This window comes from Exophiala aquamarina, assembly GCF_000709125.1.
Source record: "Exophiala aquamarina CBS 119918 chromosome Unknown aczIA-supercont1.8, whole genome shotgun sequence".
Lineage (NCBI taxonomy): Eukaryota > Fungi > Ascomycota > Eurotiomycetes > Chaetothyriales > Herpotrichiellaceae > Exophiala > Exophiala aquamarina.
In genome coordinates this window covers 69,456-89,995 of record NW_013550580.1, presented here as the reverse complement: position 1 = coordinate 89,995, position 20,540 = coordinate 69,456, and the positions used below count along the sequence as shown (strand labels likewise).

The 20,540-nt window shown below is 49.9% G+C and overlaps 4 protein-coding genes across 4 annotated transcripts; 1 reads left to right on the top strand and 3 right to left on the bottom strand.

The window, feature by feature from the left end:
- Positions 1 to 189: 189 nt before the first annotated feature.
- On the bottom strand, positions 190 to 3,019 carry A1O9_08619 (uncharacterized protein; the record flags this gene model as incomplete). The annotated part of the gene is made up of 2 exons (XM_013402103.1): positions 190 to 2,494; positions 2,547 to 3,019. 2 exons carry the CDS (start codon positions 3,017 to 3,019, stop codon positions 190 to 192), a joined length of 2,778 nt encoding a protein of 925 aa, XP_013257557.1.
- Positions 3,020 to 4,116: 1,097 nt separating this feature from the next.
- A1O9_08618 (uncharacterized protein) lies at positions 4,117 to 4,590 on the bottom strand (the record flags this gene model as incomplete). Its single annotated transcript, XM_013402102.1, has 1 exon — positions 4,117 to 4,590. The coding sequence occupies one exon, from the start codon at positions 4,588 to 4,590 to the stop codon at positions 4,117 to 4,119; it is 474 nt and encodes a 157-aa protein (XP_013257556.1).
- A 3,893-nt stretch (positions 4,591 to 8,483) lies between these two features.
- Positions 8,484 to 9,792, top strand: A1O9_08617 (uncharacterized protein; the record flags this gene model as incomplete). The annotated part of the gene is made up of 6 exons (XM_013402101.1): positions 8,484 to 8,701; positions 8,759 to 8,781; positions 8,850 to 8,869; positions 8,924 to 9,090; positions 9,159 to 9,345; positions 9,442 to 9,792. 6 exons carry the CDS (start codon positions 8,484 to 8,486, stop codon positions 9,790 to 9,792), a joined length of 966 nt encoding a protein of 321 aa, XP_013257555.1.
- A 3,020-nt stretch (positions 9,793 to 12,812) lies between these two features.
- On the bottom strand, positions 12,813 to 18,652 carry A1O9_08616 (uncharacterized protein; the record flags this gene model as incomplete). Its single annotated transcript, XM_013402100.1, has 6 exons — positions 12,813 to 13,500; positions 13,601 to 13,734; positions 13,808 to 15,042; positions 15,094 to 15,124; positions 15,183 to 18,311; positions 18,377 to 18,652. 6 exons carry the CDS (start codon positions 18,650 to 18,652, stop codon positions 12,813 to 12,815), a joined length of 5,493 nt encoding a protein of 1,830 aa, XP_013257554.1.
- Positions 18,653 to 20,540: the final 1,888 nt, after the last annotated feature.

The following is a 20,540-nucleotide window of genomic DNA, read 5'->3' as shown; positions in this document are numbered from 1 at the left end:
CCGAACCGTTCCGCCTACCGGGCATCCCGCTGTTCATGCCCCATCGTGTACAGAGTAGTGTATATTAGTCGCTCTTATGATCGAGTATTTGCTATGGACTCCGGGCTACTGCCTACGGATTGGCACATGTCTACCAGTAGGTTCCAACTATCAGGCCGTCTTGGGTATCAATCATGGCCCATGCAAATATTAACTATACATGCTAATTTCCTGCCTCTCTAATTGTTGGTTGTCTTCGTCATCTTCAACGGCGGGAGGACTGCTACTCCCTCGTGCTGGCAACGGTGGCTTGGAAGGTGAATCTCTAGCCCGTGCTGGCTCTCCATGCCCAAAGAAATCGTCATGATGTTCATCCGCTGATGGGCTCGTCGGCGCGGACTCGGTCGGCGCCTCAACAACCAGCACTTCATTTTCTGCTCCATTCTCATGCATCATTGAACTCTGCCTTCTTCGTCGTTCGGGGAGCGCTGGTGGCTTGTGTGAAGATCTAGCCGGAGAAGGCTCTCCCTCGCCGTTGCTATTTGGCCGTTGGGGCAACAAAGGTGGAGGTACCGCCTTGCGCTTCGGCATCGAGAATGTACTACTCTTCATGGCTTTCTCTGGAGGTGGCAAAGGTATTCCTGGAGGCGGGAGTGGCCGACCACGGCCCATCGGCTCTCTCGTGGCCGACACAGGACTCTCGGCTCCAGTCTCGGAGTTTCCTCTCTCTCCAGAGGTTGCTGCTTGTCCCTCGCGTTGCTTATTTCTTGCAAGCACTCCCCAAGACCATCGCTGAGCTGCCGCGGTGGCCGCATTGATTGAGGCAAGAGCTTGCTTTCTATCGGCTGATGTTAGTGATCTCGCAGCTTGTGCAAGGCTTTTGGGTTTAGTGCTCTCCTGGGAGGAGCGTGAGCCCTCTCGTTTTAAACCACTGATTTCGGGGGGGTTGAAAGATGTGGTGCTGATGCTAGTCGGCGTCCGAGCCATCGGTGAGTCCGAAATGGTTGGAACTTCTGATTGCTGCCCACCACTTCCATTAGAACCTTTAGATCCAACACTTGCAGTCCGTGACTTCATCGCACTTGTCATGGCCGATTCTGTGGGCGGTGATCCTGTCTGCGATCCTGATGGAGACGCGCTGCCCGAGCCGGACTTTGTGGAGATTCCTTTCAGCAATGATGCGACACTCTCACTCCTTGGTGTCGGATCGTTGCCTCGAGTTGGCACATTGCCGTCCGCGTGGTTGCTGGTGATAGTAGGGCTAGCGGCGCTTGCAAATGAAGGTGATCGCATGAGCCTCGGTGTGGGCGGATCGGACTTATCGACTGCTTCAGCTGTCTTCATTCCAAACAAGTCATTGAAGGATGAGATGGGCTTTTTGCCTGAATTCGACTTTGCAAGCCCTTTGCTGTCAGCCAATACCGGCATACTCATGATTCTTTCGTCTTTTGACGTATCAACGGGAGTCGATGACCCGGAAACCCCAGGCTCTGCAACATCCTCGGGTTCTTCACTGGGGATATCGGTCGAACCGACTGACAGTGGTTCTTTCTTCCAGATACCTCCTCTGAACCGCTCATGACTTGTATCGTGGAATGGCATGTCATCCCAGAAAGGTAGCACAATGGTTTCGGCGATCACTTCTCGAATTCGGCTTTCGATGGCCCTGAGGATGACATTGTAGGTTATCTGTCGTGTACTGACGATTGGTTCCAAGACCAGATCTACCTGTGGCATCTTCTCAAAGGTGAACCAAAGGCGGTTACTTGGAGACGGTTTGAACCTGAGCAACACATGCCCCTCTAGCCTTTTACAGGTAACAGCCAGCACCATATCAACCTCACGTGGCTTGAATCGTGAACCAAGCTCTATTCGTGCAGTTGCCGCAATCTCGATTCTGAAATTGCCAGTATAGTTGACATCCGCTTCGGCGGTGCAGTCTCCATTCACAGTCAAGTCTTTGAGTCGTGGATTAGTAATAAATGGAGCTGAATTTCCAAGATCGATCTTTCTTAGAGCGAGCTTTGTGATGAAGTTGGGCTTTTTGACCCTGGCAATCTTCTTGGTGAGTTTATTCCGGATGAACTGTTCCAGCTCGGGTGTTCGATACATGGCCAGAAACATACGCCCAATAAAAGCATTGAGCCATCTTGTCTGCAAGTGTTCTTCTGATGAGTGAAGCTTCTGGACAAGTGTTACGATGTGCTGAACGTCGAACTCTTGTGGGGTCGGGGCGTCCTCTGTGTTGCTTTTCTCCAGATTCTTGAGCAGAGCGAAGTAGAAGTCTTCCTTTTCTGACTGATTCTCACTGAAAAGGAAGAAGGGCAATGACCTGGCCTTATCACCGGCTCGGGTCTTCTTGCGAGTCAGCCGAACCGCGTTGCGTTTGATCCAGAGTTCACCTTCGGGGACTTCTTCACCACCAGCGTAGACATCGACATCGTGGTACTCAAGAGAAATGACATATCGAACTTCCAATTGTTGGATGTCATCGTACAACATGAGGTGGCCATGCCTACACCAGAATCAATGTCTGGGCAAAGTAAAGACTTGAATTGTGAACGTACCTCAAAACCACATAAAAGACATTGTTGGATCTCCTCCCAGCAGGGTCTTTATTCGGTTCTATGGTAGGCTTTTGCGATCTATCAAATATGCTTCGATACATGGTCTGGTAGACGCTAGGGGACTCTTGAGCCACCGTCTCTCCCGCAGGTGTCAATCGCTCGGGCGGTTTGCCGTTGACACCTCCAGGGACATATTCGCGGCAGACTGCAAAGTAGCCCGCAGCCACATCGGAGTCATGTTTGCGATGGAACTTCTCCACTAGGTCATCGGTTGCTGATTTGAAGGAGGTCTTGTCGTCGCCAGGGCGGGCGAGTTCAGCAGGATCGTCGCTCGCAGCTTCAGCGTTGGAGGTAGTTTCCTTCGCTTCGGGCAGAGTGTAATAGGCATGGAGGAGGACAAGGATGACTAGTAAGGGTAGGAAAGTGAGGCCACCGAGGACGTAGACGAATAGGAACCATCTGAAGGGACCCATCTGTTAGCACAACATTGGGATGAAGCTGACGGTGCGCATGAGAACTGCGACCGCACAAAAGAGTACAGCGAGCGTTCTGGGTGGGAACTCTGACTGGGAGAGTCTTGATCGAGTTGAGATAGAGTCCGGAGTATTCGTTGGGAGTGAGAAATAGAGTACGACGTTAGATCTGGACACTGCTAACTGGAACTGAGAACTGGCACGAACACAGACAAGGGAGGCTGTCCATTTCGCAAGACTTGCCTAGGTGCTCTGGCTCCCCCGCGCTTGATGCCTGGCGCAGGGACGGAGGGCGGAGTCCGGAGGAGTTACATATGTAGAAGATGACGTCGATCACATCTTCAGAATCACAACCCACCCACCAAACGACTCCTCCTCCGTAGACATAGCATTCATTTTGTCAACACCACACCATGGGACCATCGCTATGTGCCGCCTATTGTCTAGTCGCGGCCCCGCCTCTACGAGTACATTAATCGCTGGTGACTCCTGCGTCATGGGCACCGGCAACCCAGATCTGACTCAACCATGCGAAAACGCTGATGTACAGCTGCATCCCTGCACTGACGGATCTGTGCTCCCGCTGGCCAGCTCAGTCCTCATTCCGTGATAGTAAGTCAGAGCCTGCCCATTTAAAACCCCCTCTCTCGCACATTGCACTGCAGCTTTCGGGTCGTTGGTAATGGACAAATCGTCCTGTGGCCTCGTAGGTGGGTTGAATTTCCAAACTTCGGTGGCTCAGGCCATCGTCGCCGAGTGGAGCCAGAAGATGCACGAATACTTGTTTGTTGGTAGAGCCGAACTTCGCTTTGGAATCAAATACAAAAGGAATCCTATTCCTGAGTCGAATGGATGGGAGCTTCCTGTCCTTATCATCCCGCTGATGAGCTACAACGAAGACTTGCATTGCGCCTCTCGTAATGTGAGCCAGTGCACGGGGGCGTGTAAGGTTCTAGACGACGATTCTGGAGCATTACCATGGCATCCAGTCGAACGAGTGCTGAAGTTAGGCAAGCAGCATCATAATTGTGGACGGCCGGGTTCGCCACGTCATTCGCGTGGCCTCTGACTGCGGCAGCATGATCCTCCGGATGTGGTTACGCCAGCTGTAGAGCCGTGAAGCTGAAGACGGATTTCAAGAGTGCATCGTTGCTAAAGGCAAGTCGTGGCACAGCAGAGATGCAGACGTCGGCAGCAGTGTCGTCGTTTTCCATATATATCGATGGACGTGTTATTGTGTCATAAGCGTGCATCAATTGCAGCTCAAGGAAGGCCCGTGTGTGGCTCTCGACAGCGGAATCGATGCCCGCACTGTCATTGACCCGATCAGTCAGATTGCTGTCGTCGAGCGTACCGCCGTACGAGTACAGAGTCGAGTCCTGGCCGCCGCTGCGAAAACCTAATGTGCTCGCACTTGCCACAGACTGGTTTGACTTGATCGCACTGGACTTAGCCCAACGCTTTGCAAGCCGAGATTCGCAGGCGGGCAGATTATGAGATGGAAGGGCGAACCATGTGCATCTGACAGGTGTATTTGGGTATATTTCACCTTGACTCGATGTGTTCGGCATCTCTGGCAGCTATTGCGGCTCTTTTCGTGGCCGCTCTTGCAACGGATGGGGGGTGCCGCTTGGTCTTGTTCCACGAATCGGAATTGATCCGATACGGACGATGCAGCCATGAATATCCAAAATACAGCCAGGATGTACGAAGTACGAATGATGGGATTGGAACTTTGAGGACATGAGGACATGCTTGGGTGCCTGAATTCCGGACAGCCTCGTCAGCGCGGAGCCGTGCACATCGGTAGCCCCTTAAGCTTAGGTGGCTCCTCTTGCAGCAGATTCCCAGTATATCAACGAAATCCTTTGAGCGTCTCGATTTCCAGCACAAATGGGGCCAATCCCTGGCTCCTGGCGACGCTTGAACATGCTTTCTAATTTACTACTAGTCCAGGGTCTGATATTTGCTACCTATGAACGACTGACTTTGAATGGCAGATGCATTGAGCGTTGGAATGCCCCACTATCACCGAGCCTTCTGGTGTTCATATATGCTATACATAGTGATCGGCAAGCGTACCAGACCATGAGGAAGCCTTCTCTTGTTCACATACGGAGTACGATATAGTACTTGTGTATGATCGGCGCCACGTTCACGCAATCTTGGCCCAGTATTTTCACAAGGAACATTTGTAAGCCTGGTAAGTTCAAAGCACTCCGAGCCGCGAAACAATGACTACCGTTTTTGGTTAGCTGTGTATCACACAGAAATGATCGACTTCTGGGCAGGCTTGCACCTTCTGTGGCCTTGTATCAGAAGGATTGTTCTGATATCTCGATACGAACAACAACTTTATAACATAGCAGTTCCATGTACAAGAATCTGGTTATCTGCTCATGGCTACAAGAGTACTTAATTCCCTCATCGTCTTCTTCCACCGTCTTCCGGAAAGCTTCTACCCAAGGATTACGTCTCTAATGTTTCTTTCAGATTCTTCCAAGCTATACGTAGTAGAGCTCGTGGCATATCTACTTTTTCTGCCCCTCACGGCACACCTAGGCTGGTGGCATGGCTGGCATGGCTGTCATGGCAGCCTTGGCTACTACTATCTCAATGCATACCGTGCCGTCTGTATCGTCGCGGATATATATTGAGCTCCTTCCGCCCAACCAGCATGCGACTCATGCGGCTATGGTGACGACTGTGCTTTCGTCTGCTGGTCTATCGCCCCTGCTCCAGGGACTGAGTGGCTTCTTGCACGAGGTGCATTTATGTCTGGTCAACATCACATCACGTGGGCGGCAGGAAATGAAAGTTCGACGCTGGTTGTGGTGCATTCAGATTCAAGTCCATGTTGTATCTGTCCTCGGTATGGTACTCCTGATAATCGGCAGCGTCGAATTGGCCACAAAGCGGCTCAATCATCAACATGGACGACGGCCTTTGCAAAGCTGGTGGCACCATCCAATCAATCCTTTGGGCATTTCTTCTTCAGTATGCGCTCTTCCTAGATTTCTACAACGGCAGTCTGGACGCGTTGCCGCCGGGTCGAGGGCTCTCACGGCATTGATCGGATGCATCCTGGCTTCGACTCCATTCACTACAGTCAGATGCATCTACACGGCCTTGCATGTCTTCCACAGCAACAACGCTGCATTGAATCCCGTCATGGGCGCGCTTTAGGTGAAGGTCATCTTTAGTGTCCTATGTCCACTTGTCACTATCGCTGCCATGTGTGCTGGTAGTTGGTTGACTAGAGAGCTGGCAATGAATGGTCGAGTGAGGCGTCAGTCGATAGACACCGAAATCTTGAGAATGGATGAAGGCAAATCCAGCGGACAGAAGGCTCCGAGACACGCTAATGAGCGGATCTTGTGATCTCTGAGGACAGATGGTGTGGGGTGGGCGCGAAGTGTTGACATGCGTTGATAGACCGTAGGTTCGCAAAGCTGCAACATAATGGGATGCCTGATTGACAATTATTTTACGAGGAGAAATTGCTTGCTCACGGCAGAGCTTCGTCGGAGATGACTTGGTCCCACGTTCCTTGGTGGTAATGTTGTGGGAATGACCAATGTGCTTTTGACTCTGACCAAGAGGCAGAAACAGTGGCAATTTTGTCAACATCATTTGTGATGCGCGCAAAAGGACACCGATCGCATAGAATTGGCGGATGCATCCAGCGTCAACCTAGCCTTTGACCAGGTTCGATAGGGATGCACCAGTACCCAACGGGTTGGTCTGGACTAATCTCAACATCACATCTCTATTGATCTGCGGCATCCCCTTTGCTCCTGTCGATATGTGAGCTAATTGTCAAGAGGGATTAATCTCAATAAATCGATACAGTGTCAGAGCCCAAGAACGACTCCCAAAGACCTTGCAGGTTAGATTACGCGAGCCAGAACCACAGGTCATGATAGAGGAAGGGTTTGGCTCTTATCCAGGGTCGTCTTTGTTGCAAGAGGTATTGGCATGCAAGACGCATTTTGACTATAAATTTCTATAGTACATTCAGTCTCTGGTAAGGCCTTTTCGATACCCTGGCCAAATTCGATTTTCTATCACCTGAATGGTAGAAATCTCGATTAAATGTAAAAACACCAACCCAACTTGCACTTTGCGCTCAAAGTGTTTCAGAAACTACTATGATACCCCTTTAATTAGGTAGCCTAACAGGTCTTGCATTCCCTATTTCAACGGACTGAGGCAACATAATTAACCCAACTGACACTTTATAATAGAGTACAGCGATTGGACGCACAACACACTAGGCTAAATATAAGGTAGTCGCCATCCGTAAACTAGCCTACTATTATAATCCGAACCGCTAAGTAGTACTAACTAAGGTAGAGTTCCTTACTAAGTGAGTATTAGAGAGGAGGGATATAATATAGAGAGCAAGACGTTGCAGCAAGGGCAACGGCGATGTAGCTTGGGGATGTACCAGGCTTCGACCTGGTGACCTACGCTCGCCAACAGTACGTATGTTGGTCAGAAGACACAGGAATTCACTTGAAAATTTGGTGCACCTCGTCCCGCCATATTCACGCTTATGACCACACTACTTTCAACGTTCCTTTCTAGACAGTACATGAAATTCTGGATGCGCAGAACTCGGAGTAGATCAACTTACTAATGACGATAGACGTGACCCTGTTCCTGGACTAAAGATGCTTCGGGGCAACGGTTCGCTCGTCAAACCTGGGTGGCGTTAGATGGATGTCCCTGCATTAGAGTTTCTTTTCCTCAATCCTAGTAAGGAGGCGGATGGGCTGGAACATTCCGCCCACTGAGCTTTCCTAACGCTGCCGCAAAGGTAGAAGTATCCTGTCTGGTGGGTTCAACCCCCTAACCACGAAGCTAGAATGTAACTGTTACTCTAGTTCCTCCACAATTCGCTAATTTGGTTATGTAAGTTACCCCAGGAAAAGGGCTCGAAGGTCCCGCCATTTAAAGTAGCGGCTTCAACGGGGAATATTGCTGCTCCACTCAAGAACGGGTTACAGCCCCGACCTGCATATCCACTAACGTGGACTAACCTGGACGGGTTTGTGCACATGTGCAATTTGCAAATTCAACGCTCAAGCCTCGTCCAAATCGTCCAGGCCTCGATATCCACTCCCGCCCGTCACAGTTGAAGCTACGACTATGGCCATCGTTAGGTCATATGCAAGCGACGCCTTCGGACTCGAGTTTGCCAATTTTGACAAAGACTTCGGTTGAAGGAGTTCGAGAGGGCGCCCTGCGGACAATCCATTTGTTGGGAGTGAATTCCGTTGTCCTGCGTGGCTGACAACAATATGTTTCATGTCCGTCACAAGGGAAGAATTCCTCCTGTGCCAATGTGTCCATTATACAGGGGAGTCTGGCGAGGAGGAGTCCTCGGTGCCGTGGCCATAAATGAGATTACGTCCGATCCCTCTCGAGCGACTCTTTTACAGCAATTGTTTTTCAAGCCATGTCCTCTACTCTGGGTGATTATCAACTCGCCAACGCGGCTGCGGGCTTTTCATTGGGATTCGGGTTCCTTACAGCTTGGGAGGCTATCAAACAGACCCGAAGGCTCATTAACCCATGGCGATCGGTGTTTATCTTCATGGTCTGGGGTGAGCTCGTTTCCAATCTGGCAATCACGATCCTGGTTTGGTTGTTCATGAACCATTACCTTTCACCAAGGTCAGTTCGCATGTGGAAGATTATATCTGTGACAGAGCGTACCGCTGACGATTAAAGCATTCCAACATATTTTTTTGTCCGTAGGTACTGCCCTTGCTGCCAATTATTCCCTTAATGGCACGACTAACTAACGCATCGATTTCGACAGTATTCTTTTGGGCCTTTGAAGTAAGTTTATCCCTCTTTTGACGGAGTCAACACGTTCATTCTAATTACTGAAAGATCCATTGCATATTGCAACTCATCATCAATCGCCTCAGCGTTGTCGTTTCAGACCAGATCACTGCTTCTCGGGTCAAGTGGAGTGTCGCCGCCATTATTACCTTGGTGAACATTGGTGTCTTTTCGATTTTCATCCCGGCGCACCTCACCCCACCGCCTAGCAAGATGTGAGTGCCTTCCCGCTCGTCGTCCGACTATCATCTAGAGCCAAGAATTAAGAACTAACAGAAATCAGTTTTGTGGTGATCAACAAGTACTGGGACAAAGCGACTAAATTTATCATTCTCTTCATCGATGCTGGCCTGAACCTGTACTTTCTACACACGGTCAATGCACGCCTTGTGCGGAACATCGGACTCACAAAGTACCGAAGTCTCGTTTTGTTCAATATGAGACTGATGGTGGTTTCGATCTTAATGGACGTGAGTCTCGCCCCTACCGTCCATTCGATCTTCCCCGTCTTCCATCCTGTTTAATATCTACCAACTTATTTCTTGCCTTGCTAACCACATGTATAGTGTATGATCATCGGCATGATGTTCTTCCACAACCAGCTTGTCTTTATGTCATTTCATCCGGTCGCCTACACCGTTAAGTTGAACATCGAGCTAAGCATGGCAAGCTTAATCCGCAAGATTGCGACCTCACATGAGAATGACTTTCAGGGTGACCAGTCTTACTCATATTCGATGCACTCGATAGGGGCACAAGACCCCGCTCCGCTAAACAGATCTCAATCGACTACTTTTCGAACCGGAACAACATCGTCTATCATAGGTGGTCCTAGTAGCCCCATTAAAGACAGAAAACTTAGTGACGACGAGAGGCGCATTGTTATAACGGAGGAATATGAAGTGTGCAGAGTTTAGTGACCAAGGTACTCCAGCCAAGCCTATCCGCGTCTTGGTTAGGGATAGTTCAGCCCGCGTCAGCTTCCTTTGCACCTTTTCAATATTAGTTCTGTCAGCTACTCTACTATGCTCAAGATACGTCCGTTGCGCACTTGTCGTACACTTGGTTCGCCATTCGGAACAGCTCTAATATCTTTACGGACCAGGTATGGCTGCTCATTGGAATGCTCACCCCTGCCAAGGTTCCTATATTTTGCCCTTCGCACCCTTGTCAGGAACGCAAGGTCGATCTGAGGCGTCGTGACGCATCCGTCTCTGTGCAATACGGTGGAACCCTAGTCCGGCTAGTAAGAGCCCGCTTCTGGCGAATTTCTAGAGATATTGGCCCGGGGTGTGCGTGAGGCCTGAAAAGGCTGTTGCACAGACTTTCTTAGCGGGTTGCATCACGGTATGCTTCCGTGACGTTGACCATTAATGACATTGCCCAGCTGGTCCGGAAAACGCCCTCGCGGCGCCTCATGGCTGAGAGGCAAGGTCGGCCTTGCATACATGAACAGTGGTGTGAGAAACGTGCGGCATCAAAGTGAAACTCCCTGTATTCTCACCATGCAGAAAATTCGAGTCTCTGACCATATTACGTTTCTCGTCGATGCTGGCACGTCTATGCGCTACCCGCGCGTACCTTGCAAGCTCCCATGCTGTGGGGAAGCAACATGTGCAACCATGTCTCGGTCCGCCAAGCCATACCTATCACACCACACATGCAGTTACGAGATTCGTGAAGTGTTGGCCACAATCTCGTGTCTGTGTGACTGAATTCTAGCCTCGGAGACTGACCGTCAAGTAGTACTAATTTAATCGTAGTACGAGCTATTTATACTAGAATATTATTAAGAGTACTCGCGATACTCTACTAGGAGTTGCCGAGTTGTCTTGCACCCTCGATTTAGGCTCGTTTCTACAGACTTAACTCCTTTGCCGACCCTTGATTAGGGTCAATAGACTGTAGAGGTTGTTGTTGAGGAGGCATCGCTGTTTAAAAAAAAAAAAGTAAGAAAGTTGTCAGGTGAACGCGTCGCGATTTACGCATCGCACGCGCGTCAGAACTTTACTCCACGCACTGTAGCATCCAGAAGTTGACAGAATTCCCGTCACGGAGATCCTGTAGATCGCAGCATCACCGAACATTCGGACTCGGCGATGGGGATTTGTTCAAGGATTCGGGATTGATGGCACACTTTCTCAGATATATCCGCTGGTCTTTGCAGAATGGAGAATGGTCGTTAATACAAGGGCTCTCCCCAGACCCGCAATGGCTTCTTCACCTACCATTAAGGCTTTATCTAGAAGCTCTATCAGGCGCTCACACAAAATCTGTTGGACCCGTTCAATTAGCTTCTTGTAGTCCTGCGTGCTTTTATAACAAGTCAGTACAGCTCTTACAATCAATCTATCATGGGGATGGGGTGGGGATGGGGATGTTTAGAAGGTCGCTGTTCCAGTTGATGATGTTGTGAAAGCAGTATACTTTAGGATCTTAATGCCAATCCTGTGATCACCGACCATGCCCACGATGAAGGAAGTCGTCACCGATAGCCATGTCAGTGTCACCATCACTAGCGTGAGCGCAACATATGACTTCCCCGTCATAGATCCATACACATTCGTGATCGTGTTAGTGTTGAATCTCCCCATGCGTTCCTACATTTTCACTTATCTACGTGTAACTTCATAAAGTTTGTTGTGACTTCTTGGCCTGTTTTTGCATTGTAGTGTTTGCTAGGATAAAGTACGGAGTACGGAGGTGTGTACCAAAAGTACCGACGGCACTAATTTAAATGACGGAATTAATTAAATGACATGTTCATTTTTGTAACTTTCGGTAAGGCTTGAGGCTTGTGGTGCCTAATTTGGTTCATTTTCCCCTAGGCCAAATGCTAACTGAACTATGTCTAACTAAGAAAGAATGGTAGACCTCAGCAGCGGGTCGCCCTCAAAATCCTCAAAGTGGACTGTTCCCATGTACTATAAACAACGAACTGGTCAGGCGGGCCAAATTCCGCAGGTATGGCCATCTGGTTCAATGTCATGGCAAGGATGGACATCTGCATAGCTCTTGGTAGACCCATATCGATTGGTGCTCGATGTTTGCCGCTAGGATCGAGAATAGTATGTTAGGTAGTTGCCTAATGGCGTATGCTGCGTCGGGGTCAATAGATCTAAATGACGTCAAAGGCCCAATGGACTGGCTGGATGTACATTAATCATTGCTTTAGGGTTATAGTGAGATGCAATTGTTTAAGGAGCGCCCAGTTAGAGGTAACTAAGTAAAGGCACACTGTATTGCCGCCCAAGTGACTAGCGCAGGCAACCTCATGACGACGAGCAATGCGTAAGTGCTACAGCCTCTGGAATGCTTTAGAATCATGGAAAATAGGCTCCGGGAGGTCATTTGCCTAGTAATTTTCTATATAAACTAGAACGGTGACCATAGAGTAGAAGAAGACAGAAATCTCATCCACGCTGACTCGCCCGTACAATTGCACAGTCCAAATCCTCCAACACTTTGCTACAAGGCGCGTAAGCCCGCGATAACTGCATCGGGACACAAGGATCGTAATATATTACAGGGCGCTTGAGGCACACCCATGTTTCGTTCCCGTCACAACTTCGTGGTTGTCATCCAGGCTGGTCGATAGTGAATACATTGGGAAAATCCTGCCGGTTCAGGCCATCTATAACTAACTCACCATTTTCGTTAATAATTAAATGCGTTCTTGAGGAATGCTTCTGCAAGAGCAAAGGCGACAATAATAATTTTCTAATTTTCTTCAGTGTTTTCACCATCTGTCGAAATTCTGTCCCGATCTATACATATTCATAGTGTATTATTCATCTGTTGTCACCAAGATGATATTATGTATTGATTAGAATATTGAATTACAGGCAGCACACTACGTCGACCTGGTCAGATACCGACACATCCACCCCCCCAAACCCCAGCCCTGGGCTTCCAACCGAAACTAGAAACCATGCAACTATGTCGCAGCGGTGCGGTCAATCATGAAGGTGTCGAAGATGGGCTCACCCTTCAGAGTCTGTTTCCAGTCGACGGACGTCTGGACGTCTTTGCCGCCGAGTTTGCTCTTAGCGTAGACCGTGCCATACGCTGTGACGGTAAGGACCTCACTTGGCTGCATTTTGAACGGTCCAGGGACGCTTCCTATCTCGGGATCATGCACCTTGGGACCCGCGATGCGAAAGCTGACGTTGTAGGTTTCGCTGTCGACATCGATGTCGCTCTCGTGATTGACAACACTGAACAGGGCCTTAGTCTCGCTCCCCTTGTTGGACTCAAGCTTGACTATCCCAACTTCCATTTTGCTGCCATCCACGGTGAAGCGTTCCCCGTCATGGAATAGGGCCGAATAATTGTCTTTGTCCGTCTTGCTTTTGGCAGTTGACAGGTCAACTCTCAGTTCGTCGATTTCCACTTCGCTCGCAGTTGGATTCGTGAACGACATTCTGACTTCCTGGATCTTCGTTTCGCTCGACGTGAAGCTTGACGGACTGACGCTGAAGGAGCATGGCGCTACTGGCGCTGTAAGTCCCGCACGGTTGGCGAACGGTTGACCTCGGTCCCGAATGAATTGCTCGGCACCGTTCAGGGGAGGATCGCGGGTGAAGAGGTAAATGAACATGGCCACCATCACCAAGACGGCCACACTGAGACGCTGACGTTAACGACGAACACCCAGCGAACATTATATACACATCATAATCGAGTCGGGGAAGCAACGCAGACGAAAAGAGGATGGGCACTTACACAGCGAGGACGATGGTCACCGATGCAAAAACGCTCGCCATGGCGAAAAAAGCCCCTGCAGCGGACGCGGCAAATGCTGTGCCCACTGCAAATACAGAAACCACCGCAAATCCGACGACTGCAGCTGCGCCAACCTGCAGAAAAGTGGAGTTAGCTGACCCATTTGACAGAAAATGAAACTCCAGCTCCAGTCTCGGGGATACTTACAAACAAGATAACCGCTGCGCCAATTGCCTCGATCAGCGCGAGAGCAACCTGGAGCGCCTGGAAGATCTTGCTCCCTGTATCCAGACTGTCCCATTCCTTAGCAAGCTGCCAGGTCATGAAAATAGCGATCCCAATCGCGACGAGGTATCCTAACACTTGTAGACTAAACCTTGCGACTGCAAATGCCCGCTGATACCCGTTGATTGCTTCCCATTCACCCCCCAGTTCGGCCAGGTCCGCTTCGAACTGCTGCTGCTTCGTTGGTACCAAATCTTCGTTTTCAGCCTTGGGACTCCCGTATTCGTCGTGCTCCGCGTTTGCAACGAAACGAACCTCGGCCTCTGGATTACTCGGCGGGGAATAGCCAGTTTGCTCGTTGTACTGAGTGAGTTCGCCGTTGTTCCTTCCCCATCTCTGGATAAAATTGTCCCATCGGCCTGAGAGAACCCGGAACGCTTCGTCGGAGAATTGGACACCGCGGTATTTCAAGATGGCCTCGGTCAGGTCCAGCCCGAACTGGGCCATGGTGTTGAAAGCAGCGAAGACCCCCATGATCAGAAGGCCCCTTCTGGCAGCGCTCGCCGATTGGAACTGATCGCTGAGAAGCCAAATCTGGGCCGTGAGAACGACGGCGCCAACCGTAAAGAGAAGACCCTTGATCAAGGGCACACTCAGTGGGGTTCCAGTTGCCGGCTGATCCTTTTGAGCTTCATCCTCCGCGACTTCTATGAGATTCTCAGCGCCCCTGGTCCACATGGCTCTTCCTGTGTCGATGACCCATACACCACCTTTCTTAACCCAGCCCCAGGTCTTTGCCAGGCCCATGATGAAATTCCTCAGCTTAGGCCCAATTTGGCCGACTACCAGCAGGCATCGGTCCTTCATTGCCATCTGGTCCCAACCTGGAAGCTGTTTTCCCCACTCTTGAATCTCATTGGACATCTGTCCTAGCACGCTGTTCTGGAGGTCTGCTGAGTGGTCCAGCAACTTTTCGACAACTTCGGCCATTGCGTCTTCCAGCCATTGTTCTTGTATCGTGGCGGCTGCAAGATCACTAGAGAGATTAGGGTTACCCCAGTAAGGATTATCCCAGCCCTTGAACTTCTGATATGACATGACGGACCAGACCAGTGCGTTGGAATTGGTGTCGTGGACGGTGGCCTTTTCTTTGGTGGTACCGTCAAATATATCACGACTTCGATCTACCGCGTTTCCACCATCTAAGGCATCCATGACTGTGACTATTGTCAGAGATTCTGTTCGCATGTAGAAATCGAAAAACTTACTAGCAGCAATCTTGGTCAATAAAGAGCAACCCTACAATCTCAGTCAGCATTTTGGTCCCTTCTACAGGAGTGTGGAGATTCCAGCTCACATCTAAGGTCTTGGTTTTTCCAAACAGCCCAAGAGCAGCTGGTGACTGATATTTCTTTAATAGAAGGTTGGAGAACTTTATCCCAACACTGGCGTCGTTCGTGTCGTACGCAGCCCCGACTTTATCGTACTTGGTGCGAATGACATATCGAGTGACGGATCGCTCGAGGTTTTTGAAGATTGTGGCTCTGGAAAGGCAACTTGGACCCTTTCCATTCCAGAAGTACTTGATATTTTTTCTCTCCTGGGCTGTGAATTTGAGTGAATCACGAATTGACTCATCTGATTGTGCCAAAATCTGGCAAATATATGCTGGCGCGTAGGTGTCTCGCATCCACGCTGCCGTAGTCGAGTCGAGCCCGGCAGCGTACTCACGCGGGAGAGTATCCGGCTTTTCGCCAACAAAAACTTTTCGATCATCCTCGTTCATGTGATAGGCCATGATGTTCCCAATCATTGTCTGCACCATTTCATTCACTCCTTTTTGGTTGTATGACAGCGAGGCAATGGCGGTGACTTTGTCATTATCGTCGTCAAGCACATCTACAGTCAGTGAGAGCGCCAGAGGGTGGGGTTCCACGTGCACATCCAGGCGGCTCGCAGCACCCGCCAGGTTTGTCGCATGCGACACCGCTGCAGCAAGAGTAGTGGCACTGGCATAATCAGCAGTACCCGCCACCCAGTGCGCTGTTCCGCTCATCTCACGACAGAAGGGATCAAACTCGGTAATGATCCCGGTTGGCTTGTCGCCGAAGGGCCCAACCTTCAATCGGAACTTTTGCACAAGCAATGGCAGCCTGAACGATGAGGGCATACCGATGTTGGTGAACGTAAGGTCTTTGATAGGAACCTCTTTTTGCATCTTCCGCCAGTCAGGATTATCAATGATCCACTTGATATATTGATCAGAAGCTTGAAGGATTTGGTTGGAATGAAGCGCCTCAATCTCGAAGACTTGCTGCTGGTTGATATCTGAAGTGATGACGACCTCAAACAACTCAGAGCTTTCATCAAAAAACTGCTTCGTCTTGTCATCTTTGACCTGAGACTTGGAATGTTCAACGAGTGCATTTCGGATCAGCTTGTACTGATCAAATCCGAAGGTTGTATATTCAACCGCATTATCAACGAGAGTGCATGTCGATGAACCAAATGCAACAGTCGGCTTCCAGGTTTCGACCGACGCATTCGTGTCGTACGGCGCAGGATCATAGAAAAGACTAAACTTCCACAGGTTGGACTCAGAATCGGTAGCCGAGAGGGTAGCTCGGCTCCGGTTGTGTGTGGCTCGAAGGCGAGCCTTCGGGACGACACCAGGAACCAGCTCAAATCGTTGAACACTGTCTCTAACTTGATCCACAGATAGATATGACTCAGTAGTCCGTACAAGCCGGCCCCTTCCACGAAGTCCGCCGTTAGCGAAACGACACCACACGTGTTCCCATTGATCATTGTCGATCTTGCGGGACCAGTAAATCGAATCACCATCAAAGGAAGCATGCTTGCAGAGGGCGCCATCGACGTGTACCACACCTGAATAGAGTTCTAGGCAGAACAGATTCGCTCTTGTATCTTTGTCGTGGGCAATATATGGCATCGTCAAGTCTCTAACCAAGAACCGATACGTTGAGGTGGGTTTGCCTCCATACTGGAAACAAGACTGATGTGCCTCTCTCTCTAGAAGTTCAATCACCGTTTGTCCTCCAAAGCGATGCAAAATTGGCGTGAGCTCTTTGAATTGTGTGAGCATCCGGAGCCTTTCGGGTTGTGGAATTATTCGTAATTGTTCCGCAATCGATGCAGCTGTGATTTCAGGATAGTTGAGACCCACCAGAAACCCGTTTGCATGATAGCTCCTGAGACCCTCACGTAGGTGAACTCCGTAGACATAGTCGGCGTTTGTCTTGTGCTGCTCAATTGAAGAGATCAAGATGTGCTTGTAAGACTCTCCATCCACTGTCTGCAGCAGGTGATGTCCGACGCGTAGAGTCGCGACGTCTAGCCAGGGGTTTTCCGCTCGAGCAATATGGGGATCGATGGCCCGCAGGCCTGTCGAGGTAAAGAAAACATGTCCTGCAGTGAAAAAGCCATCCTGACCGTTAATTCCATAAACTACATTCGGCGGGGGTAGCCTCACAACCTCAGATGAGACGACGCCCCACTGTGGTGGAGATACCCTGGTCAATACCCTGCTGCCTTCGTATAATTCTTCGATATTAAGGGAGCCTGTCGACGTGAGAACTTTCGTTCCAGGAAGGAAGCAAGACCGATGACCCGAGGGTTCGTGCTTTTTCCAGACGAAGGAATGACTTTGGTTGTCCAAGCTGACACCTTGATTCACAAGATTAGACATGTCTTGGTTGATGTTTGCCCAATCCACAAGCTTGTACCCGTATATCGTCGTCCGATGTACATGAAAAGGGTCACTACCGTTATCCTCGTCCTGATCTAGAGTGTCAAACTCAGCTCCACGGATTGCGCCAAGCCAGAATGCCGACAGTGCAACATCGTCTATTCCAGCGTTCCAGATTGTCAAGAGGTCATGGCTGAGAGACTGGAAGCCGTCGAGGTTCATCTGCTCGAAGATTTTACCTCTTTTGGCTCTTATCGCCGCATCCGGAACGGCAGTAACCGACCTGCCTGCCCAGTTGTGATGTTCAGGGAAAAGAAGCCCTGCATCCTGCAACTTCGACGCGTATTCTTGGAGAGGAGTATGTGCGAGGTCGGTTGGAGAGAAAATCGAGCTAGTTATGAAGCTGAATGCTCTCGCATACTCTTCTAACGATTGCTCGTCACCCCACTTTTCGGCCTGAGTCTCTCGCCAGGCGTGCAAGACCTCCTTCGCCACCAAATCTTGTGGGTCGTTAGGCATAATAAAGCCCGGTCCTTTGGCAAAGTATTCATAGACAAACAACACGGTAAGTGCATAGTGCAAGTCTGTCCGTCCGATGAAGGGGTCGAATCCGGGAGATTTCACACGCCGCGAGAATTCGGTAACAAAGCTCGCATCGCCTCTTAGGGCATCGAGCTTCGGCTTATTATTGCGTTCAAGGCCTTCGTTAACATGTTGTGTGAAAAGACATGTCATAAGAGATTGGATTCTCGAATCAGGAATTCGGATTGCAGTTTCCTGATACCGAAGTTAACTTTCCAGCCACATCACAGAGACATTTGATTGGTGGTAATGTAACATACACCATTCACCAAAGAATGAAAGTTTTTATCGTCTGGATATCTGGCTAGGACCGCGGCCGCTGTCGAAACGCCGAGCATTTGAATGATATCCGCACAGTCGATACCCCCAAACACGCAATTCACTTGGGACTCGTGTGGATTATTAAAGTACGACTTTAATGGTTGCATTCGCGGAGTGGTCAATAGGGCGCCCTTCAAGCGGTCCGAGAACTCGGAAGTATTGAACGCTGGGATCGAGCCCAGCGCGATCATGATATCGTCCAATGCGTCAGCCATGGCTAGTGGTAGCAGGTGTAGGACTTCGTATCTTTTCGTAAGCTTTGCTTCACCAAGTCTCTTGAAAATGGACATTAATATAAAGCAGATGGGGCAATGATCTTTTAAAGGGGTGGTTTGTCTTCTTCTAGTAGACCGCCTCGGCGGGGACCTCGAAGTTCAGTCAGGCCCCAGCCTGAGCACAAAGCGACGCCAATGCATGCGCAAGTGAAGGTTTCGACATCTTCGGCATTGATAGACAGACATGTTGGAATCGCCGGTGTCCTGATAGTTCTGTCGTGCTGTCCATGATGGTCGTTGGTTGAAGGACATCGGGCTTCAAGATCCATCTCACGTCTGGGCAGCCACTGCTTGCGGGGAGTGAAATGTCAAACTACGCTATTTGTTGGTCAGAACGAGAAAGTTGTGTGTCGTGTTCACGTGGGCGCGATAAAGTGTCCATAGCACAGCGTGTCAAGATGAAAAGGGCACCAGAGCTCCAATTGGATGGCTCGAGCTTCGGGTAACAGCTGCTATCACCTGCAGTTGGATATCACACCGCCGACATTTGTGGTGAATGGCTGGCTGGAGGCTGGATGCCTCGAGAGTCTATCGATCCAGATACGAGGCCTGGTGGATCCCTCAAGTCTCAGCTGAAGCCAAACTTTGACAGCAAAGACTGCGACTCGAATTTTTCAGGTGATGCTTCGGGACATTTTCGGTAGACAGGCCAACTTCTTCGCGTACCTTCTTACGTCAAGACGCACTAACCAACATTCGAGGTAGCAGGCACAGGCTGTAGTTAATGTTTTTCCGAGACAATACGCTGAAGGTTACGGAAAGGAAAGAGAGCCGGCCGATTCACCACGACGGGTTTTCTGCAAGGATCAGCATATATACATACGCTGCGGGACAACTTACAGATTTGCGACCATTTGCGAGGGTCTCACGTGGGACCAAGTCCCAGCGGACTTGATTTCCTCATCAGTCAGCCAACGGGAATACCAGGGGAAACCTGCTCCAGCACAGCCAGAAGAGCCAGCGCCCTAGTAGTGCAACTGTCAACCCATTTGCACCACTATCCGGGTAGGACAAAAGTATACTTGTGTCCATACGATTATGGACAGTGTGTTGAAGGTAATCATCAGGTGTTATATACTTCTTCATTTCCCTCATACATCTCACTTCGACAATCAGACAACTACAAGCGGCGAGTGAACGAAGACCGCTGGGTTGAGGAGACGGTATTGAAAAGCCACCTCCCAAATTGCACTCACCCTTCCCCTTTCACTCTCTTCTTTGCTCAAGAACCGCCTCACAGCATCGGGTTGTCGACCCCTGATCTTTTGACCTCCGATATGCAGCATTATTTTGGGTGGTGGAAGGGGAGAGCGGTTCCAGTCTGGATCGTTGGATACGTGTAAGCCCCCTCTTTCCTCGTCAGATCTTGATGAAGTAGGCCTAATGTCGATAGGGCTGTTTTCACTCTTGCATAGCTCTATGTATGTTTCCCAGCCACTTGACATGAAATGGCTTACCCAGACAATTGGCCCAGGCCCTTGTTGTCGAAAGCTTGCTTAATTGTATGGTAAATAAGTACTTCTTCTCGGAAATGGCGGCCCGGGGGTAGGCATCTTCCATAGCTGGGATGTGGAGGCACAGGGCACGCCAATTGCACGCCCAATGCCATACAGCTGTTCGGACGTTTTGAGTCTCAAAGTACGCCGATACTGCACCGATCAGGAGGGGCGCGACCCAACACCAGTGTAGATGATGAATTGTATGCCCAGTTTGCGTAAGTTTCCTTTCAACACATCGCGAGTATTAATGACTTACCAGTTACAGAGACCAGGTGTGGGAGCGTATCGCGGAGAGTTGTCGTTTTTCCAGCACGATGAATCGTTCGCAA